Source organism: Microplitis demolitor, chromosome 4, assembly GCF_026212275.2.
Source record: "Microplitis demolitor isolate Queensland-Clemson2020A chromosome 4, iyMicDemo2.1a, whole genome shotgun sequence".
In the NCBI taxonomy this organism is placed as follows: domain Eukaryota; kingdom Metazoa; phylum Arthropoda; class Insecta; order Hymenoptera; family Braconidae; genus Microplitis; species Microplitis demolitor.
In genome coordinates, this window is record NC_068548.1 from 18,671,108 (window position 1) to 18,699,032 (window position 27,925).

General features: G+C 28.2%; 3 protein-coding genes across 6 annotated transcripts; 2 read left to right on the plus strand and 1 right to left on the minus strand.

Annotated features, from left to right (window-relative positions):
• Positions 1–27,408, minus strand: LOC103568290 (protein sprint). Of its 4 annotated transcripts, none has more exons than XM_053738188.1 (12): positions 26,913–27,408; positions 15,841–16,027; positions 15,674–15,747; positions 11,579–11,705; positions 11,266–11,472; positions 10,557–10,741; positions 7,699–9,662; positions 7,235–7,553; positions 5,797–6,032; positions 1,853–2,688; positions 770–965; positions 5–684 (listed from the first exon to the last, which is right to left on the minus strand). In XM_053738188.1, the coding sequence occupies exons 2-12, from the start codon at positions 15,925–15,927 to the stop codon at positions 581–583; spliced, it is 4,335 nt and encodes a 1,444-aa protein (XP_053594163.1). In that variant the 5' UTR covers positions 15,928–16,027; positions 26,913–27,408; the 3' UTR covers positions 5–580. The 4 variants fall into 4 exon arrangements, with proteins under 4 accessions (XP_053594164.1, XP_008543324.1, XP_053594163.1 ...); XM_008545101.2 differs by having other exon boundaries at positions 7,699–9,665; XM_053738189.1 differs by lacking the exons at positions 15,674–15,747; positions 15,841–16,027; positions 26,913–27,408 and adding an exon at positions 12,404–12,553 and having other exon boundaries at positions 1–684.
• LOC103568377 (general odorant-binding protein 83a-like) lies at positions 19,471–22,157 on the plus strand. Its single transcript, XM_014440809.1, has 5 exons — positions 19,471–19,546; positions 20,594–20,682; positions 20,755–20,869; positions 21,995–22,062; positions 22,140–22,157. The coding sequence occupies exons 1-5, from the start codon at positions 19,471–19,473 to the stop codon at positions 22,155–22,157; spliced, it is 366 nt and encodes a 121-aa protein (XP_014296295.1).
• LOC103568291 (uncharacterized) lies at positions 22,508–24,363 on the plus strand. The gene is made up of 5 exons (XM_008545103.1): positions 22,508–22,667; positions 22,738–22,828; positions 23,001–23,089; positions 23,925–24,063; positions 24,160–24,363. The coding sequence occupies exons 1-5, from the start codon at positions 22,614–22,616 to the stop codon at positions 24,252–24,254; spliced, it is 468 nt and encodes a 155-aa protein (XP_008543325.1). The 5' UTR covers positions 22,508–22,613; the 3' UTR covers positions 24,255–24,363.
• Positions 27,409–27,925: the final 517 nt, after the last annotated feature.

A 27,925-nucleotide genomic window follows, 5' to 3' on the forward strand; every position in this document is an offset into this window, starting at 1 on the left:
TTTCATTTATATAAAATAATTAAAAATAGATCGTATGTAATTTAAAAAATTTAATGTTAATATTGTAATTATTACGTTTGATTAAAAGTTTAATTGCTTTTAATGTTATTTTGACACGTTAAATAAATAATTTTATAATTAATCAAAATAATACATAATTAAAAATATAAATGGATGTTAAAATAGAAAATTTTACGTATTTATGGGTTAATTTTTAGTGATAATTAAATTTTATATTTAAAACTTAAAAATATCGCAGTCATTTGATCTGAATGGGATAAAAAAACAGCCATAAAATAATTTTTTTTGTTAAAGATCGAGTATACTGCATGCTCTGCATTCAAATAATTGTTTATAACAATTATTTTTTTTTAGATACAATATATATATGTATAAATCGATTATATCATTATCAAATATTCTGTGTGAAAAGTTAAAAAAATTTTGGTCTCTCCAAAGTCTTGATGAAATTATTTATAATTTCATGCGATAAATTGCTTATTTTACTTTTTTTTACTTTTAAAATATGCATTTGAGCACTTGGTATTAAATACCACTCATGTCTTATTAATTAATTTATTTAAGATGTCGTTTTTGGCCAAGCTATTTTAGCGTCAATTCTTTTAAAAGCAAAAAGGCAGTGTGATAGCTCTTGAGGGCACTCTTGATCTCCCAATAATGTTTCTAGAGACAAAAATAAATATATATTATTTTAATTTATAATTCGGTAAACTGTTAAGTGTTTAAATTTATAATTATTGCTATTTACCTTCGCCTTGTACTAGTTTATATAAACCATAGTCTTGTGGATTCGTGCATCGTGTTTTATGTGCAAGTATACGGCAAATCTCACGGGTGTTCATGTTTGGTCTGACGGGAAGTGTTCTAGTATTTAACGATCCATGAATTTCGTCTGGTACAAGTACCCGAAGTACTGAAGAACAACATTCAGGAGTTCCACAACCCTTTAATTAAATATAATTACATTATAATTAATATTACTGCACTGTAAAAAATTCAGAGCCATTACGGATTCTATTTGAATCCGAATTCACTCGGAGTTCTGGAGTTCTAAAAAAAATCACTCTGCATACGGAGTAAATAGGGAGTAGTTTTTTCAGCGGAGTGATCTAGATTTTTTCACTCCCTTTCGGAAATTTTATATTAAAATAAACTTTTTTTAAGAGTGAATTTTACCTCGAACCGGAGTTTCAATTTTAAAATGATCTCCCATTCGGAGTGAATTTTACTCCAAGCGGATTAAATGAATAAACAGTAATCCATTCCGAATTAAATCTGTCACTTAGAGTTCTGAAGTGTTAAAAAAAAATCACTCTGCGTACGGAGTAAATAGGAAGTTTTTTCAGAGGAGTGATTTCGGAGTAAATTCAATTTTATTTGAATCCGAATTCATTCTGATGCGGAGTCTTAATATTAAAATAAATTCCTTTCAGGAGTGAATTTTACTCCGAATCGGAGTTTCAATTTTAAAATGAATTCCCGTTCGGAGTGAATTCCACTCGTAGGAGATTAAATAAACAGTCATCCGCTCCGAATTCATTCCGTCACTTGGAATTTTGAAAAAAAATTACTTTGCGTATGGAGTAAATAGGGAATATTTTTTACAGTGGAGTGATTTCGGAGTAATCTGGATTTTTTTTCACTCCCATTCGGAGTTTTTATTTTAAAATAAGTTTCTTTTAGATATGAATTTTACTCCGAATCGGAGTTTCAATACTAAAATGAACTTCCCTTCGGCGGAAATACAATCCGCTCCGTATTTACTCCGCTAATTTTTTAGTAAACAAGTAAATAATAATTAAAAATAAAATAAATATATAATTGTAATTACATTTGTAGTTGACATAGTTCCCTGACTAGTCTTGAATGTTTTTAATACATGAACGGCACTTGATAGCGTAGTTAAATAATATCCACCCTCACCAGTAAGAAGAGACGGATGAAGTAGACCCCACATAAATTCAGCTTCTATTTCAGCATCGACCACTTTACCACGTACCAGAACCCACACAAGTAGCGGCAATAAATCATCAGCGCCCAGAGTTACGTGTTTATCGCAATTAGAATGTTTAACAGAATTAAAAATAGTCGATATGGCAGACAATAAATTCTCCAATTTGTCCAACGGTGAATCTGATTTTTGCAAACGCTCAATGTATTTTAATATCAGATTCAAATTATTATCTGACGGCGGTATTATAGTCGCTCGTACACCTAATTCTTGTATATGTTTACCATGAGCATATTGAATACTGTCAGCAAGGGTATTAAGTGACCCAGTTGCACCGTAATGTTCAACAAATAGTTTGTATACATGTTCACGTAATGGGCGTACAACAAGCCTCATCATTACGCCCTCAAGTATTGCATCTAAATTAAGAAACTCATTGGCCTTTAATTTAAGACGTTCTTTTTCAACTTCTTTTTCAAATTCACGCTCGCCGTGTTTGACTAAATAATTTTTCATTCCCGACATAAACTGTCGGATATTTCTCATTACAACATGAGGACTTGCTTCTTTACCTTCCATTGTACATTGAATAAAATTATCAATATTTTGTGAAAATACAGTCGTTTTATCAGCCGCTAATAGTAATGCGTAAGCCCTTATACTTGATCCAGTTCCGCTAGCATCACGATTTTTCAAGGCTTGAAGTCGTGGGGGAGCTATCAAACAAAGAAATATATATTTTTTATAAATTTTATCATATTTATATTTATCTAGTATAATCTGTTTATATTATATTATCATTGGTGTTTCAAGTATTATTATTATTTGACTTAAATTGTTCACGAGTGTTATCACGTGTAATCATTATCAGAAAAAGAGATTTTTTAATTTAAAATAAAAATAAAATTTATATCAAATAATTATTTTACTATGAAAACTATTTATTTTTTAAATATAAATATTAGGGTGTAATTTTAGGGCCTTTTTTTAACGCACTACCAGATTCTATACTTGCAGAAAGGTGAAATAAGATGTCTGTTAAAATTAGAGCCCATAATATCAGCAGGTGACTCATTTTCTATTTCCCATTTAAATAACATGGGGAAAAAATTTTAAGTTTTGAATTTTATACCTCGGCAACGGCTCACTGTACAGATAAGCCTAGGATATATTTTCGAAGGGAATTTAGCGCGCTACAAAAAAAAGTCTCTTATCATTTTTTGATAAATCCATCTGTTCAAAAGATATTGGAGTTTTAAGTCAAATTTATAGTAAATTTTGAGATCTTTTTACTTTTCCAGCGAAACTATCAGATTTATCACAAAATGTCTTCGGATCATTTTTTGTAGACAATTTTATTTCCTACAAATTATCTCCAATAAAGTTTTTTCGAATTCCGCATAATTTTCAAGTTAATTTCATTTTAACGTCAAGATCTTAAAATCGATCAGGACTTTTTTTGTAGCGAGTTAAATTTCTTACGAAAATGAATCCTGGGCTTATAAGTACAATGAGTCATTGCCGAAGTATAAAATTTCATACTTAAAATATTTTTTCCCATGTTATTTAAATGGGGAATAGCAAATCGTGATGACCCACATGTTAATATTAATATTAAAAGCTAATTTTAACAGGCATCTTATTTTACCTTCTGCAAGTATAGAAGTTGAAAGTGCATTGAAAAAAAAGTTGCCTTAAAGTGACCGCTAGTAAATATATAAATTAAAAAATTTTTTCAAAATTCTTACATTTAAATATAACAGTAGTACGTTGTACTTTTCGACAAAAGCATCTGAACCATAAGCTTATTTTTCTAAACATTTTTTTAGTATAAAAGGTAAATTTTTTACACTCTGTATCAACACCCACTAAATTATCAATCATTATAATTAAAATAATTTCAAGTATCACAATTACTCACAAATAATAATAATTAAATCTTGAATTTTAAAGTTACTTTTAAATAATTTAATCATTGTAGATTTTCAATGTTAAATATCGTACGTTATCAATATGCTAAGACTATAAATACACTGAATCTCGTCGGTTAGTTTTAGCTAGTGCTTTATCAGAGAGAGGACAAGTAAGAGGGAGGGATGAAGCTACAGATAAGCGCGTCTGTCAAGAGGATGAGTTAAGTAAAATAAAAGACAAACGTGGACAATACTGAGTGACAATCATTGATAATCCCACGAATAAACCATTGTCTCGAGTGCATATGATATTCATAGATACAGATTAATCATTGCGCATAGTCACTTATTATTTTTTTTTGTTTTTTTTTAAATTATTTTCAAACTAATTATCATTATCATCAGATTGCGCTATATTATGCTATTATAATATATAAATCTATCATACAATTTATAACTCTTTCTTTCCGTGTCCATAATTTATAAAGATTAGTTATACATAAATTATAATGAAAAGAATAATAAAAAAATTCAAATAATAACAATAAGACTAATAGTATTATACGACACATTTATATAAAAGAAGAATATTTTTTAAATGCTAAAATTATTTTTAAAATGAATTTTATTTGTTTGAATTAGATTTAGCCTTATAATATTGTGCTGACGATAAAAATGTCAGGGTTGTTAATAATAAAAATATGTGTGAAAAATAAATAATTGCACTTGAATATTCTAGAGATATATTTTTAAGATAAATAATAATTTATTTTTTATATTTGTTTCAATATATGTATATTAGAATGTATGTATATATATTTTTTTGATAAATAATAATGATTTTAAATTTTAATTATGGGCAAATCTGATCTCTATTATAGTTATATTGAGAGAGTGAACTTGGTGATTTTCAAATGAAATGTTTTGAGAGATAAAGACCCAAATCATTAGATAAAATATTTCATTTGATGCGTAAAGTTATTATTTATCGAATGAAATGCTTCTCGTCCGGAAATTTCTGTTTATGAGAACGGCTCATTTTAATTTTCCATTTGCTAATGTAAGTACAACAAGAACCGTTTCGTTTGTTCAAATGTGTGTGAAAAAAAATAATAGATGTCATATTTTCTTAAACAAATTACATGAACATGGAATTAAATCTTTAAAAGTGTGTGAATAGTTCGAACTTTCGAATAATTCGAGTTTTTCGAGCTATTTAAATTATTCGTCAATCCTCAAATTATTTGAAAATTTACGAATAAAGAAAAATTTTCTTTCGAACGACTTAATATTGTAATATTTTTTCAAATAATTCAAATTTTTTCTGAGATAAATAGAGCTCAGATACGAATCTACAAAAAAATGAATTTTCGTTACTTGAACAACTAAACTCTCCATTAATTAAAAATTTAATATTTGATAGCTGATCAGAATTTTCTTGATACGAACCGAGTAATTTTAAAAGTTACAAATAATTTTAAAACTTTCAGATAATTAGAAAATTTTGTAATTATTCGATTTTATCAATTTATTTAAAAATTTTAATTTTAAATCGAATAGTTATATCCGATTTGATTCGATTTGCACACTCCTATCAATTTTAATTTGAATTTTTTATAAAATCAATAAAATTCTTTTTCCTTTTCCGCGGTCCATCTTGTAGCAATAAATACATTTAATTATTATTATTATTTTAAATGTAACAGAGACAATATTTCTAGTTTTACAATTGCAAGTACTTATTAGGCATTGTTTAATTTAAATTGCGTAGTTGTTATAGTAATTATCTAAAAGACTTTCGTTCTATTGTACATTTAAACCTCATCAGTATCGCTTATGTACACCTGCTATAGACTGTTCCGTACTAATACTTTGCTATAATAATATTTATTATAAAAACTTAACACTTACACAGAAGAGGATCCAATCGTTCTTTGAAACTAGCTTTTCGTTTTAGTCTCTCATGATCACTGTCATCTGTATCAACATTAGTTTCCCATTCAGATGGTTCATACGTACGATCAGCCTCCCAATCTGACGGTGTTGTTTCTCGGATTTTTCTTTGTTCAATATTACTAAGGGTCGAGTTATTATAATTACTCTGTAATGTATCTATTGCATTTGTTGTTTTTATTAACTCTGGGTACCTGTTAAATTAATAATTATTTTAGTGGTAAAATTATACATTAGTAATAAATTCATTTGATGGTATTATAATCAAAGCCTTTTATGATCAAAATTTATTGGCATAAAAAAAATTTAATTCAAATGTAGACATATTTGGGGTGTTAAGACTAAATATCCTGTTTGAATGTACTGCATATTGAATGCATATATATATTTATTTTGGATAGGATATTTTTAGACGAGACATTTAGTCATATATTCCCTAAAGTATTGTAGCAAAAATAACGGTTTTAAGGCCACTCATCGACAGTGCCCCCACTTTTTAAAAATTTTCAATGACTCAACTGTCATAAGTGCATCAAAATTTTATCGATTAATTTAAAAAAAAATTAAAGCTTTAATTTAAAAAAGGATAATGTATAAGTAATTTCGCCGAGATAGTGAAAAAGAAAATTATTTACAGGTGATATTAATTGGAAGTTAAACAAAATTTGTTGGATAAATTTCAGTAAAATCTTCATGTCAATTTTAAAATCCGAATTTTTAAGTTTTATAGGCTAAAATTTATTCAACAAATTTTGTTTAACTCCCAATTAATATTACCTGTAAGTAATTTTTTTTAAATTCTCTATCTCGGTGAAGTTTCTTTTACGTTGTCCTTTTTTCAAATAATGCTTTAATTTTTGTTAATTAATTAATAAAATTTTAATACCGTTATGACAGTTGAAAGTTATTGCATATTTTTAAAAAGTGGGGGGCTGTCTGATAATGCCCTTAAGTTTATACTGTAAAAAATCGGGAGTGAATTAGAAGGATTTCGAATTTTATTTAAATTTGAATTCACTCATCAATCGGAGGTCTAAATTTTTAGAAAAAAATACTCCGAATACGGAGTTTATTTTTCCAACGGGTGATTTGGTTTCTTTAAAAATTCGCATTCACTCCGAACCGGAGTTTAAATTTTAAAATAAATCCCTCGGAGTAAATTTTAGTCCAAGGGAATTAAATAAATACACAGTCGCCAGCATTCACTCCGGATTTAATCCTCGTTCACTCCGCAAATTTTTTACAGTGGAATTAACTTATTAAATTATAAAAAATTTAAATAAATTAGCTACAGCCAATAAATAGTGATTGTCAAAAGTTAAAATACAATATGATAAAATGATTTAATTATTATTATTTAAAGAATATATTAAGTAGATATTCATATTTAAATTACCGTTGAAAAATGATACTCTGAACCGTAAGAGAATTAGTTCCATCATCTTTGTTATAGCTATCACGTGGAAATTGTCGTAATAAAATATCACTCATAAATTCAGGACTATCCTCAAAGTCAGTTTCATTTTCCGTCTTAATAACATCACTCTTATTATCACTTCCGTGTCTGTTACCATTACCATTTAGCTTTGGGCTTTTGTGTTTACCCTGACTACGGTCACTTTCACTACTATATTTATCCTTCTTGTCATCTTCATTTTCATTCTCTCCTCCTCTGCGCTCAGCTTCACTACCGCCTGTATCATCTCCTTCATTTCCTGTTATTAATAAAATCAATATTACCAAAATTAATTTAATAAAAACATATCTAAATAAATTAAATTAATAAAGTGAATTGCTTTTGACTGTGGGTTGAATAAATCCCAGCAGCATAAATAAAATAAAATAAAATAATAAAATTACCAATAAATTCCCAGCTTGAGTCGACTGTCCAGGAAGTATCATTTGATATTTTAGGTTTAACTTTAGGTGGCTGAACTGGTTTAGCACGTGGGTATATTTTTTTATTTTCTTTACCACCAAGACGATTTGAAGTGAGATTATCTACGGAAGACGATATAAGTGGTATTTTATCTTCTATTTCTTCAGATTCAGTCCAATCAATAGGATGCATTTGATGAGGATTATTACCACCCGGCATTTGAAACCAACCAGGTTCACTGTGACGATATTTACTCGTTATTCCACTGTTATTACGATTTTTTCTCCGAGGTACAAGTGGTTGAATTTGTTGTATAGCGTCAGCAGGTTCAGCATAAAATGGACTGCTCTGTTTAGATTCAGGAGTCATTGGGCTATTACTCTCAGACTTAGTGAACATCAAAGCTAGTTTATTTTTAACGGGAGTTATGGCAGTGACGTTTGGACTATTTAAAGAATTTGCGCTACAAACTCTCGACAGTAGATCTGGACGTTTTGGTATTCCACCAATATCTTCAGGCGAAGTTGAACCTCTTGGACTCTTTGAGCAAGACTCGGCAATTGGTTTAAAACTACTGAATTCTGGACTTGCTATTTCCATGTAACTTAATTTTTCACGTGATCGTGATGATCTGTCATTGCGCAGCAGCATTACACGATCAGTACCAGCAAATGGATCTTTTATTAAATTTTCACTCGGCTGACTTGGACTGAGAGTATTTTCACTACGATCATGCGGCGACCAACTAGAATTAGATCTGTCAGTTGTGTTCCAAATGTCTTCGTAGTCGGAAATTTTGTCAGCCGGCGAACTGCGGCAGTAAGATTCAAGTATGTCTGATTCTTGGTAATGCTGAGAATTTTTCCTCGCTTCGCGATCACGACGTCGACGTGATTTATTTGTGCTCGATGGGGTCGTTGGCGACAAGAGATTCGGCGTTTTTCTTCCAGTTGAGACTAGTTTTGATGAAGGTGATAATAACGTTGGTGTACTGGGTGATAAAGTTGATCTGCTTGTAAAATTTGATGAGAATGATTTATTTGATGTTATACTTTGTGGGCTCAACATTGTCACGCTTTTATCCGATGATGTGACGACTTGTTGAAATGAATCACTAGTACCGTTACCGATTTGATTAACATTCAATGAAATAACAGTAGTTGTAGTTGTGACAGTGACGTTGCTATTTTGACACTGACTTGCTCCTGGTTTAGCCCAACGTGGCGGTGGTGTAGGTGGTGTTTTAATATTACTTATTTGTATAACATCAGCACTTTCTTGGCTTTCGAATACAATATTTCGTGTAGTATCTCCTGACTGACTGTTTGGTGAATTAGCATTTGTTAAATTTGGGGAATTACTACTTATATTTTTAATAAAATTTTGTGACTCATTATTTAGTTTAGATTCGGTGGGTATAAGTACATTACTCTCGACATTATGAACAACAGGTGAACGACAACGAATACTTTGAACGAGATTTGGTGAGACTAATTTTTGACTGGGTTTTTCACATGGCAAGATAACATTTTCAATCCGCTCGTTCTTTTCATCAAGAGGTTCGTTAAATCTTTTTAAATTAAGAGTATTTGGCGGAGTAGGTCGTGGCAGTCTTGGCTGTTGTGATGTAACAAATGTACTAGTAGTTACGGACTTTATTGAGTGAGATGAATCTTGTGATGTGATTGGAATTAAATTAAGAATTATACTCTTGTCTCTAGATGATATTATGTTATTGTCATCGTGTGCTATTGGATCATTTCCAGTATTAAAGCTACCTAAACTTGATGCATTACTACTACTGCCACCACTTTCTGGTGGTTTTGGATTTGCCATCGGGTATCTCCAAAATTCCTGACCCAAAAGAGCAAGTGAGGAAAGCTGCTGTCTATTTTTCGCTTCACGCATTGCTCGTGGTAACGTTAATTGGACAGGTAACTCGTCGCTGCTTGACAAAATAAAACAAACAATTTTTTTTTTCAACAATATAATTATAAGTATAATTTTATCATTTATTTTTTATTGATACACTGTAAAAAATATGTGAAGTGAAGGCGGAGGAAATGACTTTTTATTTACTTAATTCCCTTGGAGTGAATTTCACTCCGGAGAGTTTCGGAAAATATTAATTATAAAAAAATTACTAATATATAGTGAGCTTAGGTCTTTGATATTTTGATATTTATATTGAGTACGGAAATAATTGCGAACTCCCTTTCCATATATTTACGCGAAATTATATATCTTAATGAATTATTTATTTAAATAATTATGTTTCTAATTAACAACTGTTTCTATTAAACATAAATTTACTTAAGTATTGAGGGGATTCTACGGGTTTCCATGGCGCCGCTGAATGATCGCGAATTCTTATAAAAGACGAAATAAGACTTTCTTCAAGAATAGAATTTTTTGATATCTCGCTTAGTTTTCGAGAAAAATTAATTTCGATAAAAATGCGACTTTTTCAAAAAAGTGAAAAATTTCATAGATTTTATTATTTTTAATTTTTTTTTAATTTTTTTTTCCGAAAAGTACATTTAAAGAGGAAAATTTTGAAAAAAAAAAAAAAACGTCTAAATTAGTTTATTTTTGAAGAAGTTACAGCAATTTGAAAAAAAAGTCTTTTTTCGTCAAGTTCGACAGGAATTTGCACTTATTTCGCGGCACGGCGGAAACCGTAGACTTCCTAAAAACTTTCTATTGACTCCGCATGCGGAGTGATTTTTTTTTAAACTCCGAAACTCCGGGTGAATTAAGATTGAAATAAAATCCGTGTTCACTCCCTATTTTTTACAGTGTCAATAAATTAGGACTAATAATTTTTTTTTATACTCACCAACACTGAGAATAGTGAGCTATAAGTGAGGGAATGTTGTCAAATCGATTGTCGCTAGTTTCTAAGCTCAGTTTACCCTTATTTGCTTGAATTAGATAGTGCTCAATGTACGGCCCTTTTCCTGCGGGCAATCTCACTGACAATGCCATTGTATCACTTTGACTCGACTGTCGTACCACAAAATTCTAAAAATATCATATATTATTATACTCAAGTCTATATACTTTATATAATTTGATCGTTAATTAAAAGTTTAATTAACTCATTAAAAATAAAAATAACCGATGAAAAATTCATTATTTACAAATTATAAAAAGATTGTTAAATAAAAAAAGTATATAAAAAATAAATGACGTTTAAAGATATTTATAAATCAATTAATAATGACAGTGTCACATTTAATAAGTATGAAACTCGTTTTTTAGCAAGACAGCAAAAAAATTTAAGCTTACTAAAATAAAAATAGTTAAAAATAGCAAAACTCGTGAGTCTTTGGTCAAATGTAAAATTTTTAATTTAATTTAAGTGCAAAGAGTTGATGTTTTTAAGAGAATTTCAATCACTGGCAATAATTTTAAATTTTAATAATCAATTTTTTGAAATAACATTTTTATAAAACTATAAAAAAAATTTCAAAATAATTTTTTCATTTTATAATAGTATTATAAAAAATATAAAAATGAATTAATATTTAATATTAAATACTAACCCCTTCTTCTTTGCCTTGCAAGAGATGAAAGGCGCCAGCTCTTTGTATACCCGGAAGGAACCATATCGGATGGGAACGTATGAGTCGTTCTATAAGGGTAATGTCACAAGCAACTTCACTCCCCGAATCTGAATGTGACGCTGAAGATTCTGCAGCCGATGTACCATGAGCCGAGGATTCTCCTTCTGATGAAAGCGATTCCGAGCTCTAAAAAAAATATAAATATTCAAATCTTGTTATAAAAATTTTTCTAATCAATCAAAAAAAAAAAAAATATATATATATTTTTTATATAATAAATAAAATAACTGACCTGGACATGATGTAAGTGAGCAAGCTGATGCTGCATGAGTGGGTTCGGGGGAGGTGTGTCCGGTGAACCATCAACTTCACTAACAGTTCCATGCTGCTGGAGATATGGTTCCAGGAAGACGTCACTCCTAAAAAAAAATACAAAATTTTCATTATTATCATTATTATTAAAAATAATTTTAAGTTGAAATGTCTAGATGCTCATATCAGAGTAAATACTAGTCTAGTAGTCTACTAGTGTGTCTATGGGGATATAAAAGGTGTGATAAAGAAGAAGGAGATAACGATAACGAGAATGAGAGAGATAAACGATTAGAGTATGGATGGCTTCCCTGTCTTTGTACGGGGGTTGCTATGGCAATTGGAGGTTCTCAACACGTGCTCGGTATTTTCTCATTTCCTTGCTACAACTGCTGCTCCTATTCAACCACCTACGACCGGCTTTTTTTTACCCACATTATTTTCAATGGGTTTTTATAGCAGCTTTAGATTTTTCAGCTTTTGCCAATTTAACCCGGAAATGAATAGAGTTAATGTGTACTGTACGTGAATCGTAGCTTTTTATTTAACTCAACTCACATAAAATTACTCTCTAGTTATTGGAGCAAGAAGTACAGGAGTAGCGAAATCGAAGCCGAATAACGTCGCTTGAATTTCACAATGGGAGTCAGACCGAGACAAGATTAAGTTACCATCTCATACAGTACAATTTGCTAGACTACATGGGACATGAGTTTTAAACTTCTTTATTTAATTATACTAGTACAAGAACTAATAAAGAAAAAAAATATATATAAAACAGCAACTAAATTCGTTTATCATTTACCTTCTGATAGATATTTCAGCATATCGACCTCGTGTAGCTGGACTTGGTGCATTTCTCTCATGCGTTGGGCTCGCATAAAATGTCAAAACACCACCATTGATATTTGTCAAAAATGGTGGCAGCATTTTATAATTTTTTATTTATCTTTTATTATTTATAACTTTAGTTTTAATTTATTTTAGTAGATTTATTTATATATTTTTTAAAATTTTTTTACATTGTCATGAGTAAAAAATTTATTTTTAATACTGTATTGGGTGGAGTTTTAATGCTTGTTAAACATTATTATATTATCAGTAGTTTAATACATCGTCTCTTCGGTTAAATGCACAAACTAAGAGAAAAACATTACGCAACGTTATCATGTTCCAAGAATAATTGAAGCGTGACAGTGAACTTAATAACAATTCTTGTTTATATCAATTAATCAGTTCTTATTATTATTAAGTATAAATGTATATATTTTTTATCCTTTGATTTATAAAACAAATTATTTATATAAATATGGTGTAATAAAAAAAATATGTATATATATTATATGACAATTGCACGTATGATGACTAGTAAAATGTTTTATGCCTTAGCAACCGTCGAGGACAACAAATAAAAGTAAATGGTGAATCTCAGCGGCTGTAATTTTTCGATAAACCTTTGACACAATTAATATATTTATATTTATACTCAATATTATTTATATTTATAACATTTTATGAGTTAATTTAAGTCTTCGGTAAACCCACTGACACACTTGTTCACTCTCTAATGCAAAGAAATCACTATCGTATCCGTCCTATCCATATTATGCCAGGATAATTAAAAATAATTTAATTTTTTGTATAAATAATTATCGTCTTAAATAATAAATAAATTAAAAATATATTATTAACAATTTTTATATTATTATGTATATATATTACTATTTTTTTCTTTTGATAAATACTTAAAACTATTATTTGATAAGCGCGAGAAAAAAAAATAAATAAAGTAAGCTAGTGCACAAGGAAGAGAACGATTCTAGACACCGGTCGACGGCGCACTGACTAGCGTCCAAGGCGTCGGTGGCGACGACGGTGACGTAGGGGGCGTCGCGACGCTCTGCACTTTTACTTGAACCCACACACACACAAATTATAGGATATCAATGTAACCGTGTGTTAAGCAAAACGGCATTTTTAATCTTTCATCTTTACTTTGCGTTTCGTCTGAAAAGCATCAACGATTCTGCGTCTCACAATCACCCGTCAAGGTCTGGGGTCAAAGTCTCCCGCAAACTTAACAGCTTTTATTCATCTTTATACATGCTTATAATAAATATATATACTTTTTTATTACTCAAGATGTAAAAATTAGTAGTAGTAGACTAAATTATCAAGTGGGCAGACATGTGGCTGTTCTTGACGTTTTCATCCACTGTCGTATCCAACAAGACTGTGTACTACTTAAATATATATTTAATTGCCACGTGTATTTTAAACACATATGATTTAATTAAACGTTTCCTTGACATAAAATCAATTTATATTAACTAATTACTTTATAATTTTTATAGCTTCGTTTATCAGTTTGTATTTGTCCATTTGTCCATTTATACATCTATATATTTAGACATAGACATTTATCAGTTCATTTTAATCATTTATTTTTTTTTATTAAAAAATTGATTTAAGAAAGTAATAAGCTATGATTGAAGTCTTTTCATTAAACCTGTACCCGAGGGTAATTGATATGATTTGTAGGTTCTAGTAAAGTTTCTAATAACACTTGCTCATCATCAAAGTACTGTCAAGTGCAATAATCATAATAATAAAAAAATACAGACAGAGTGTCAGCGGGTGTGCGGTACCGCGGGTAGAAAAATATACCCGCGAGAAACGAGATGATAAAATTTTAAAAAATAATGTTTTTAATATTATAATGGATGTGGCGAAAGTTTAAGATATTGTATATTTATATTTATGTAAAAGAATACTATAAAGTGAAATGATGTTTCACCAACGGTTCTTAATACTTGTATCGCTCTCATCAGCGATTCTGCCAAGGAAAATTCTTGTCCTTTCTATATTTAGAGCTCATATTTCGTTGGTTGGCATTCTACTTATACTTTAGCGAGGGCAAACTCGTACAGCAACTGTGTACTATATAGCGTACATATATATACATATAAGAAAAAGGGGAACAGAATGAAAATGCTTCTCGAGCCTATTTGACAGTATAAATTTTTTTTATCTTGTTCTTCATTCTCATTTTGTTTTTTATTCTCAAACTTTTTTCTTTATTTATTTGCCTTTTGCCTAACAATATTTATATTTTCTTTTTTTTACGATCTACCATAGAAGTAAAAGTCAACAGTTTCATAACTCTCTGATTTTTCACATGATCAGACGTCGACAGTGGTGTCGACAACAACAACCAGGAGGATATGAACCATACTAGCAACGGGGTAGAATTTTAGTTTGACCCCTCCGCAGCATTTTCAGAGGGATACACCCCATACACTAGCTGGTGGCTGGTGGCTGGTAGCTGGCAGCCATTGTCTGGCACCCGCTTTTACCTCATCCTCTTTACTTGGTGATATTGTACAGTCTGTCAGCGGGTAAGCTTTTATCTTCTCGCAAGCGTTACCGTAATACTTTTCTTTATGCACCTTAAAAGTTACACATACATATATGTATAAAAAAAAAATATATTTATACCTATACATTGTATATGTGTGAATAAAAAAATATTTTCAGTGTAAAAATAAATGAGCAAGATAGATTGCAATGTATATGACAATCTCCTTGTGCACCTGCTCACTTAACCGAAAAAAAAAAAAATAAATAATAAAAATAGCTCCGAGGCAATGTTAGTAAAGCCAAGCGAATCAATTCAATTTTTCCGAGGATCATGACCCTTGAATTTTTATATATTTCATTTTACGCTTCCCCATTCTCATTTTTATTACTCGTATCATTTTATTTATTAAATATAATTTTTTAAAAATAATTCATTGTATTATTTATTGGTGGCACGTGTCGCTGAGGAGTTTCTGTTGGTTGTTCTTGTTTATTTATGCGTAATCGTTAGCATGGTGTCCGCGTGACTTTAAACGACAGCTGCAAACATACATAATCGTTGGTCGCTGGGTTTGCTTAATAAAACATTTGTTTCTCTTTCTCTCGTTCCCGTAATTTTTTTATCGATCTAGTTTGCTACAATTTTATTTTAAATTACATAGATAGCTGGACGTTAATTTGGCTGTCCTGTACTGTACATAAATATTTAACGTACCTCTGATAATCATCGGCTGGACTACACAACTCATTCAACATACAGTCCAAATCGTTGGCCAGTGAATTAAGTAACTGGAATTAAATAAATTTAATTATAAATATATTTATGTATTAGAGCTTTTTTATTTTTTTTTCTTGTTCGAAATGAAATAGTTAAGTACTTACGAGTAAGTAGCTGGACGCATTACTGCTCGTTGATTCTCTCTTCTTCTGATTATGAGACACACAGTCCCCACTGAGAAGTGACATCATCCAGTTCGCATGTTAGTCACCGCTTCCTAACTACTATTTGTATTATAAGTGAAGTTTATCATCCCACTCTACTCGGCAATCCAATTCTCCAACTTCATTCCTGTAATCACATAAATAAACTTCGATATAATACTTTATTGTCACAAGTTTTACAAATATATCATTATTCTATTACAATTTTTGTTGATACTGAAGATTTTATGTATTTATTACTTTCCAACTCTTAGTAATTATTATTATTATTATTATTAATTCGTGAACGAAAGTTTTGATAGATTATTGGATTTGTCATTTTTGATTAATAAAACTTCTTAAATATATAAAAATAAATACAGACTATTTGGAGTACTGATACAGAGTAAGATTGCGTAATATGTGTAAGACAATATATTAATGTTAAATATATAAAAAAAATTAATAATCTGTATTGTTAAGAGAATAAGGAAAATTTTGTTCCAGTCCTATCTAGGATAAAGTACTATTTGTGGCCACTGCTCCATTTTTGGGCATTTGATACTTTATTTTAATAAATGAAAAAGTGTAAAATAAAATTACCAGTTTAATAGCGGGTTCAAAGTATCTTTAAATATATTTTAAAAATTAATTTTGTCATTGCGTTGTTTACAAATTATTTTATTTTAATTTTTCAAGTGCCCACAACTGGCCGTACCCGAGTAAAAAAATAAATTCTAGTTTAGTCCACACAAACCTCAATTCCTTTGATGTTTTATTTGCCGCCCAGAAAGTAACTCTAGTACTCAAAATCCTCAATGAAAACTATGAGGTCTAGATGTGAATAATTTGTCGATTTTTAATTATAATTAAGACCTCAAAATCCTCAACGAATGAAAAGTTATACTTCGGATTTTGAAAAATTTTAAATAGAAAAAGGAAGAAAGAGAATAGATTGAATGAGACTTCTGAGCTTCAAATGTGGATAACATTATTTCTGTATGTTTTGAGTATTTTGAGGCTCTAATCCAGATTATGTTATTCCAGTTTTGGTAAAATTGGTCGTAACTACTACTTTGAGGCCTAAACTAAGATAACTTTCTATACTGTTGTCAATCTTTAAATTCTAAAGTGACCCTCAAGAAGCTCATTGAGAACTTTGAGACTTAAATCCAAATTTGTTTTTTGACTCGAATAAAGTGACCGAAAACGGTACCTCTACCCTATATGATAGAATAAGTTAATGCTGGTAAATGTGGTATCATTAAAAAAGTCTTGACTTAAATTTGTGCCTTTTTTGATTTAAACTCTTTTTTATTGTCAAGTGTTGAGATAAATATCTTTATCTATATCATTCGAATCACATTTAAATTACGCGGGAAAAAAAACGATCGTATTTATGTTTTTTTAAATAAATTAATATTTTAATTATTCTGTCACTGAACATGACTGAATATACAATACTGGCTAATAATTCTTGAGCGGTAGCATAGAATCGGTAAAAAAAAAAATGTCGCAAAATAAAAATGTATATGACTACTTTCATACAAATGTAAAAATATAAAAATTAAAAGTTGTAAAAAAAACATTCAGTATTTAAAATTATATGTATATTAATAAAATGTAAAATTATATATATAGTTGCTCGTTTCAAACTATTTAATAAATTTAAAAATCGAAAATTTATTTTAAAAATATTGTATTGATTTTTAAGCAATTATTTTTGACTGTACAATGTATGAATATAATAAAGTTAAATCTGAAAATGCTTTAAGAGCAGTTGAATGGATTTTAATTAAATTTATTTTACTTGATTAGTCCGTGATGGAATTGTGTCCTTATTTAATTTTGATTAAATTAAATTTATTTTTTGTTGTAACGAATTATGAAATTTTATTTTTAAATAAATTTATTAGGTGCATTATAAATATATCATAGGGTTATATCACTCAGGTTTGATCAGATCTAATTATATATAAGACTATATATAATTACATATAACCTGATATCAGTCAAACATGAAGTGATCTAATTATATACAACAGTATGTATATATATATATATATAGGATTATATTACTCAGGTCCAATCAGATCTAATTAAAACACAACTGTATATATAATTATATATCAGAGGTGTGCGATAGTTCCAACTTACGGATTATTCGTATCGAATCGAATTGAACTATTTGAATTTTTAAATATTCCGTAGGTTTTCGAATAATTCAAAAATTTTATCACAAAGTAATAAAGGATTCGTCGAAATCAATATATATCGTGTGTAAAGTGAACGTTTTACACTTATTTATATGTTCCTTTTACATTTTGTGTGTGTTAAAAAAAAGTTACACACGTATTCGTTGAAAGTAAAATCTTTCCAAGAATTATTTTGTAATGGTCGAGATTATTTTAGACATATTTTGTATGTTGATTTGACAGTAACATATAAAGTGTTACTTTCGAATAAAATTACATTTTTAGGTGTTAAAAAATCAATCGCGACAGTTCAACAAGATAAATACTGTGTGTTAAATTGGCGCACAAAAGTGTTAAGAATTCGGACTCAGATTTGAATTGACATTAAAATAAAAATAATTAGAAAACAATGCAGAATTTCGAAAAACTTTATTTTTAATAATTTGACAAGAATAAAATTACCCACAAAAAAGTTCTTATGACATTTTGTGATAAGTCTGATAGTTTCGCCAGAAAAGTAAAAAGATCTCGACATTTAATATAAATTTGACTTCAAGCTCAAATTTAGATGGATTTATCAAAAAATGATAAGAAACCTTTCTTGTAGAGCGTTCAATTTCTGACAAAAATATTTATTGCGCATAAAAATCCTTGATTGGTTTGTGAGCGACAAAATTCTAAAAAAAAAAAAAAAAAAAAAAAAAAAATTCCCGTGTTATTTAAATGGAAGATAGAAATCTGCGATGCACGACCTCTAAAGGTCAAAATTAAGAGCTCCGGTTTCCACAGGCGTCTTTTTTCGATACTCTGAAGATATTTAACGCGGGATTTAAAAAAAAAAGTTGTCGATTTTTTTATATCAGTCTAATAATCATATGTAGTTATATATGACTCGACAAAATAATTTTTTCTCAGGATATTCATAAATGATTTTTTTTTTTTAATTCTTAAGATATTATATGATCTAATGTTTAATAATACAAAATTTATCGAAATACGTTGATTTTAAGGATGTTAGGTAATTTATTGGGTATATTGATTATACTGTGATGAAATAATAAATAGTTGAATAGTATATAAACTTAGAAATTATAGGTAAGCAAAAATATAAAAGGAAATTTATAAAATTCTTGTGAGATTGTTTGTTATTTGATCGCGTACGGCGCAGAAATCTCGAATTTTCCCTGTTATATTAAATATATCAATAAATATGAAAAATAAGTACAAAATGAGAACAATTATTAATTTAACATTCGCCGCGGCGATTTTTATGACATTTGATATCGATTACATTGAGGTTTGAGCATTATTTCTAATTTAATACTAATTACAGAAATTGTATAAATAGAAAATTTTTATTTTATTTAAAAATTTTTTCTTTTAATAAAAGGGAGGAATGACTGTCGAACAAATTAAAAGTTTTATGAAACCAATGGGTAAAAAATGTCGTGAAAAAATTGGACTTGATCCAGGTATGCAATAAATATTTTTATATTGTTTAACTTTTAAGCAGCAACCTGGGTTGTTTAGGGCACAGATACATTTTTTATACTCTGTAATTTTACAATGCAACCATAAATAGTAATCGCTAGTCATTGTAAAAGATTTTAAGGTAAAAGGATCTTTGTGACCAAAAAGCGTTAAACTATCTTATCATATTTTAAAACAGGAATCTAAAGTAAGTGCTGATATTTAAAAAATGCAAGCTGTTGACCCTTTAAAATCTTCTGTCACAATAATTGAAAAATGTTGTTCTTTTTTCATTAAAACATTCAGTAGAATAGAGTAAAATATTAAAGGGTATAATAAGAAATCTGACAATGAATAGATTATGAGATGCCTAAAATAAAAATTTATATAACCGACTGCTGTACTTTGTTCAGACATTAAGCAAACTGTAATTCACGTCTTCCATATTATTTCCATATTATAGGCAAAAAATATTTATAATTTATGACTAAAATTCATTTACTTCATTTTAAAGTTATTTAAATTAATTAATCAATTATTAATACATTTTTTCATAAAATTTTATTAACCAACAGCAAGAATTTTTTAATATAAAAAGAACGCTTGAAAATTATTCAAAACAGTTTAAATAATTACACCATAAAAAGAGTATCGAGTAAGATTAAAAGAAAATGTATGACTTAATAAATATAAATTCTGATATTTTATTATCCTTAATTCTGTTAAATTTATATAATTACAGCGCTGCATATTTTTATGATAAAACAGTTTTTTAAACGTGTTATTAAAAAACTGCGTCTAATGTCACCTTAAACGTCAAAATCGGTTCATTATTTCAAAAGATATTTCTGATATAAAATTTAAAAAACAAAGATTTACTTCACTCTTTTTTTTTTGTTAATTATTGTTTATTACTTGAATTTTCAAAATGGAAGGTGCGACATCACTATTTTCGAGCTTGAAGAACTCGATTGTTTATTGTTAGAAATAAATGGAGCCGTGATTTTGTATGTTTACTTTAATTTTTTTTTTTTTTTTAAATTGCTTAGAGCTACAGGCAGGACAACACAGAGGAGAGTTTCCAGAAGATGAAAAATTAATGTGTTACCATGCTTGTCTTTATGAAGCAGTAAAAGTTGTGAGTACTTTATTTTTTATAAGAATACTCATTTTATGTCAATCGAAAAAATATAATTAATCATTATTTCAGACTGATAAAAATGGTGTAGCCAATGCTGATATGGTAATTAGACAAATGGGATTAACGCTTCCAGAAGGTATTAAACAAATAGCAATAGCAGGAGTCAAAAAATGTGATGAGCAATGTAAGTATTCAATTTTTTGTTATTATGAGCTTGTCTTAACTTTACAATTTGCTAAATTGTATTGTAGAAATTACACAGAGAGAAAATTATGGTAACAGTTACAATATATTATGAGAATGGTTCCCATACTGCATGGTAACCGGTTTTTTTCAAATGTTGATTATAGGAACGGCACCCATATATATTATAGTAATCATTCTTATAATTATAGGTATAATTCCCATATGGTATCGGAATAGTTCCTATGGAATTATGGTAATCGTTACTATGTAACTATGATAATGGTTACCATGATATTATGGTAATGGTTACCATAATATTATAGTAACCATTACTATAATATTATGGTAACGATTGCCATAATGTATAGGAATTATTACCATTATAGTATGGAAGTGGTTACCATAATATCATGGGAATGGTTACCATAATATCATAGTAATAATTCCCATAATATTTAGAAATTATAATAAATTTTTTTTTGTAATAAACGTTTTTTTTTATATACTTAAAATTTTGTAATATACAAAAAAAAACGCTTCTTACAAAAAAAAGTTATTATAATTTCTAAATATTATGGGAATTATTACCATGATATTATGGTAACCATTCCCATGATATTATGGTAACCACTCCCATACTATAATATTATAGGAATAGTTACTATAATATATAGGGCTTATTCCCATACACACTTAGGAACCATTACAATGTGGTTATAGGGTTGGTTACTATTTGCTTATGGTAACTATTCCTATGAGTATGGTAATCATTACCATGATTCTTTCACATGCGATATGGAAACTGTTACCATAATGATAGGAATTGATCCCATACTTATGGAAACTTTTCCCAGAAAGTATGGGTCTATATCCCATAATCCCAAGTAATCATTACCATAACGGTATGGGATGATATTTCATAAACGTACTAGCAACAGTTACCATAATTTTCTCTCCGTGTACAATTGACCAAATTAAAAAAATTTTTTTTTAGTTCGTGTTGACGACACTTCTGTCTGTAAGTAATTTTTTATTTCTTCGCCTTTAATTTAAATTATTTTAGAGTTTTTCTCTCCTTTTTTTTTATTATAAATAATTTAAATGATGATTTTTATTTTTCTAGTGACTCCTCAAGAAGTTTGCAGAGTTAATTATAATTACATGAAATGCTATTATACCGAAGCAAACGAAGTAATTTGAATTTTAATTTTTAAAAACTTTAGTTTTTCTGATAAATTATTATAATTGTTTTTTTTTTTTTTTTACAGGCATACTTCTTTCCATGAGAACACAAAATTAATATTAATAAATATAAAAATTATTATAACAAATAACATATAATTATATTATATTAATTATTTTTAGGGGAAACTGATAAGATTTTTTAGAATACTAGATTATTATTACTGATAACTTTTGTTATTGCGATTACATAACAATAAAAAAAATCTAACGACATTAAATTGTATTAAAAATATATGTCTATGTATACATAAACAAAATAATAATTGTAATGATAATAAGATAGTAGCGTAACATTTATATCAAATGTAATTATCAAGGAAACACTTCCTGTCATGTATAAAATCATCTGAAAGACATCAAGTAATTAACATCTGCAAGTGAATAAATCTATATAAATATAAGGCGTAATTTCATTTTATTCAATTCCATAAGCAAAATTCATCATTGCTATACTAGCGTTAGAACAGTGTTACAATTCATATAATTACAAAATAAAAATGAGATACTCAGTATTCGTTTTTGTAGGAATACTTTTTACATTTGTCATCACTGTAAGTCATTAAAATAATAATATTTTATTTAAATTATTGTAATTAGTTAATTAAATAAATAATTATTTAGTCCGATGCTGAATCAACTGGAGAAGAAGAATGCCCATTGAAAAAAGCTTTTCAAGAAAGCATCGACGCATGCAAGGATAAATTATCGGAAGGTTAGTAAATATTAATAAAATTAAATGATAAATTATAATCAATAGTAATAGTAATAAATAACTATTCGTAATGTAATAATTTTTAAAGTACTTTGTGATCTTGTTACTCATCATACATTTTTTTATAATGATTAGATTCTTTGAAACTTTTATTGTTTGCTTACTCATTCAGAAAACCTGGCTCTTTTGGAGAAAGATGAGAAAGCTGACAATGCGGAAATCCGATGTTTCAAGGCATGCATTTTGGACGACAGTGGTGTAGTATGTAAAGAATCCATAAATTTTAATATTTAAATTTATTTATTTTTTTTTTTTCATATTTTATTATTTTGAATTTTAATTTAAATCTGATAGAAAAAAATGTTTTTGTTTTGAAAAAATTTTCTTGACTCGAGAATCAATTTTAATTAACTTTAGGTGCAGGAAATATTTAACTTTATGAATTAAATACAAAAAATTGCTTACACTGTAAAAAACCGGGAGTGAATTCGAAATGATTACGGATTTTATTTAAATCCGGAATCACTTGGAGTTTCAGAGTTTAAAAAAAAATCACAGACATACGGAGTAAAGAGGGAGTTTATCTTTTCAGCAGAGTAATTTCGGAGTGGTATGGATTTTATTTAAATCTGCATTCACTCCGATTTAGAGTTTTAGTATTTAAAAAACTCCCTTTGAAGTAAATTTCACTCCGAGAGGATTAAATAAATAAACAGTTATCCGCTCCGAATTCACTTCGAATTTAATCCGCGTTCACTCTGCAAATTATTTACAGTGTACGAGTAAAAAAAAAATTTAGCGCAAGAATTGTTTCACCTCAAAAAATTTCTTGGAGCAATTAAAAATTTTCTTAAAGTGAGAAAAATTTTTTTGCGACAAAAAATTTTTTTTTCTGTGTATCCTTATACTTAACTCGAAGAAATTAAATATTTTTGTACCGTGTCAATAAGTTCTTGAGACTAAAATACATATTGTAATGATAGTTGTCAAGAAATTAATTGCTTCAATTGACAAATGTTTCTTAGTAAACGTATTATTTTCTCCCAGTATATTCAATATGATTTGATTCAATGTTTTTTTTTATATGCTGGTATAGATGAGTAAGGGTAAAATACAGATTGATAAAATTGAAAAAGCAATCAACGCTGCTATTGAAAATGCAAAAGAAGATGAAGATAAAGCTAAAGAAATTGCAGAATCTATGATTAACGGTGCTAAAAATTGCGCTGGACCAGGTATATATAACTTTTTAATTAAAAGCTTTTCGACAATGAAATAAGTAATATTGTACTTATTGTTTTTTTTTTCTTTTTCTTTTTTTTTTAATAAAGCTGAAGAAGGTGAAAATGAATGTGAAGTAGCACACCGTTTTATTACATGTCTTAAGGAGCATGCAGATGAAGAGAAGAAAAAACATAATGAATAATAATTTTGTGAAACAAATAGATAAAATATCATTCTGACGACTACTGAGTTTAACGGACATGTATTTTATTAAATATTTTAATTAAATATTATTTTTATTGCCATGTCAACAGTATTTAAAAAATACTTTATTTATTTATTTATTATTTTTTTTTTTTGAAATATCATGTCATTTATCTTGAAGCTTCAAGAAGACAAACAATCGTATCTCTATTTAAAATTTTTCTATACCTAAATAATAGATTTCAATCATAAAAATTCCGACTTGAGATTTATCTCCATTACAGAAATATCTTTATATATTCTATCATATCTATAATACCAAATATTTTTATTTCTTCATTCCTTTCATAGCATTATATCTCAGGAAAAAAATATATATATATATTTAAATTGTTATTACATTTAAAATAATAAAACACTTTTTAAAAATTCCCGGCATATTTTTCATAAAAACGTGAATGGATAATGCGGTATTAGAGCGTGATTAAAAGTTATAATTTATCAGTTATTGACTTTATAAAAATAACCGTATTAAGTATATTTATATATTTTATCGATAAGAGCTATTATTACTATATAGGTGTATATATAAGAGCAATGCACTCCTTTAGAGCAATGACAATATATATATAGGGCATTTACCCTCGCGTCTGTGTCTCAGCAGCCATCGAATCGATTTCAAGCATGGGAGCATGGACCATCGGATCCTGCTGCCGCAAAGCTTTATAGTTTATATATACATGTATAAATTTACGCCCGTATCAAAACCTCTTGGTTAATTTATTCCAATTTATTCATCATAGAACACAATAGACGATACTTGTGATCCTAACAATGAGTTTACTCTTCACACTTTATACATTAGTTGACTTGTTAGTAATTTAAACAACCAACTCATGTAAACTAACAAACCATTGTCTTAATATATTATCCACTATAAATATACGTTTTTTTTTCTCTCATTTTTGTGTATACACATACAAGTACATAAAGTACACACTGTTTTACTACGTGTACTCCATAATGTATATGCATATATATATATATATATATATATATATATATATATATATATATATATATATATATATATATATATATATATATATATATATATATATATATATATATATATATATATATATATATATATATATATATATATATATTTATGAATACACGTATGTAGTAAAAATATTGAAGGAAAAGAGTATGGGAAATCCATGGTCAATCGAGATGCCGACCAAATACGTAAAGTGCGTGGGTTTGTTAATATTTTTATTTTAAAAATTTTTTAACTGCACCTACACGAGTTTTAAACGAAACCAAACGGGTTTTAAGAATACATATAAAGCCGATCCCACTTGATGAACCGAATGAGTATCGTACATTGGTCCAGTATAGAAACAGAAAATTGTATGTTAAATATAATACACAACCGTTCACTTTCGCTGAATAATTAAATTAATTGGCGCATTCATCTCAAGGACTTATTTTTAAACTTCTATTGTTATTGTATTCTACTCCAATCAATCATGATTCATTAGCCCACAATAAAACTTTTTTTTTATTTTAAAATTCTCGTATAAATTAACATAAATCGTATCATTCATATCATTCATATATATTTAATAAATATCATTTGTATTTTGATTCAAGTCCCGTATAATCTTTTTTTTTGTCATTCTAATTGATTTAATTTCTCTTGGGTAAACTTGCCGGATATTTTTTTTTTTTTTATTATTCTTATCCTTCGTCTTTTCATTCTGTATAACTTTCATTGTTATTATTCCCTCGACTGTACTCTTATTCTTCACTTCAATGATCTTTATTATTATTTATATTACTTTTTAGTATTATTACTTTTAATAATTTTAAATGCGTGCGCATATTTACTCAATATGGCGTATTTCAATCCAAGATACAAAAGTATCTTCTGTATATTTATAGTATCTTAATTATATTTATAGAATTTATACAGACGTAAAAAACATATATATATATTTATTTACAATCCAATAAATATAATGAAGACTATTTGGATCTAAAGATGTTGAGTGTGAATGTAGCAGACATCAAATTTAAAATTATTACTAGAGTAAATAATAAATAAAATTAAATTTAAAAAAATTCCACATTTAAAAAATTTACAACTAAATAGGTGCATTGTTTATAAATATTATTTTTTAAATTATTTACTCTATTTATAATTTTAAATTTGATGTCTGCTACATTCGGCCGCATAAATAACGACATATTTTATTTTTTTTTTAATTAATGAAAGATCTTGGGGTTAATGGAGCCAATGAAAAAGAATTGTCGCAATTGCATAAAGAATTCATACTGGAGATGTGTATTCATATATATGTAGACATATATGTAGGAATACATGACATGAGATCATGACTCAGAGACTATATTATCTGACAAGATGCACACATGGTTACTGAGAATTTTTTTTTTTTAAGCAACGCGTGAATCAACAGCTTCATGATCTTTAAAACTATTAATACTTACATACAAATATATAAATATATATATACATATATCCTTATATTTAAATTACTTATACTTGTTCAATCATACCTGTAGTGATAATAAAAGTAAATTTGAATACTTTGTTAAAAATAGTATATAGTAATAAAATAAAATTTACCTTTGAATTTTTGAGTTTTTATAAAAGTCCAATATTGTAATTTTGATTCGCTCTTTGTTTGTTATCAGACATTTCTTGAGACACACAAATAAACGCACTTTATTGACATACGTAAAGATTATTATTAAATATGTTTATGGTACGAAAATTATAAGTAAAACAAAAATTCGTCACGGTTTCAGTCCGTTACAATCGACAGGAAGTTTAAATTTCCGGCTCGAAAAACAAAAATAAAGAGAACCAACAAAAGACTACACTGCACACTTGGTAGTAGTAGTAGTTGTTCTTTATCACATAAAGAAAATAAGGTAAAACGTGAAAGAGAATTTAAAAAAGTTGATAAGTAGAGAGACACACAGAAGCACATCACCTGTTGCCCCTTTCTCTCGTTTGTGAGATTGACAAAGACAACATGAGTCAATATACACAAGACACAATATACTAGTGGAGATATCAAATAAAATGGAATGCGCGTGGAGGTACACGCGAAACCAGCGGCGGGTCTACTGCATGCCGCCATATTAAGCGCCAGCTTGTGGAAAAAATTTCAAACTTTCCGCGGGAATTTTGAATTATGTTTATAGAAAACTTTGCTTTAAAAATATAATTAAGTGCCAGTTTTCAAAACCGGGTTTAAATTGATATTGCTGATATATATTATATATTATTAATGTAAAGATATACTAGCAATAATAATTTAAACCCCAGTAAAAATAAACCCGGTTTGAAAAACGGGCCCTTAGAAATATTGAAAATATTTTTATAATTTCAAATAAAATTATAACATTTTTTTGTTAAGATTAAGAAAAGAAAAATGAAATATAATTAATAATCAATATATTGTATGTTATATTAAGGGGGGGGGGGGGAAATGGGCCTCTTCAGGAAAATAATTATATCATTAATTTTTATTACGCATTTACTTCTTTTTAGAGCCTTGATACTTATTTTTACTTCATTATGCTGCGTCCATTAAAATTGAAAAATCTAAAATTAGCGGCAAAGTGGGTACT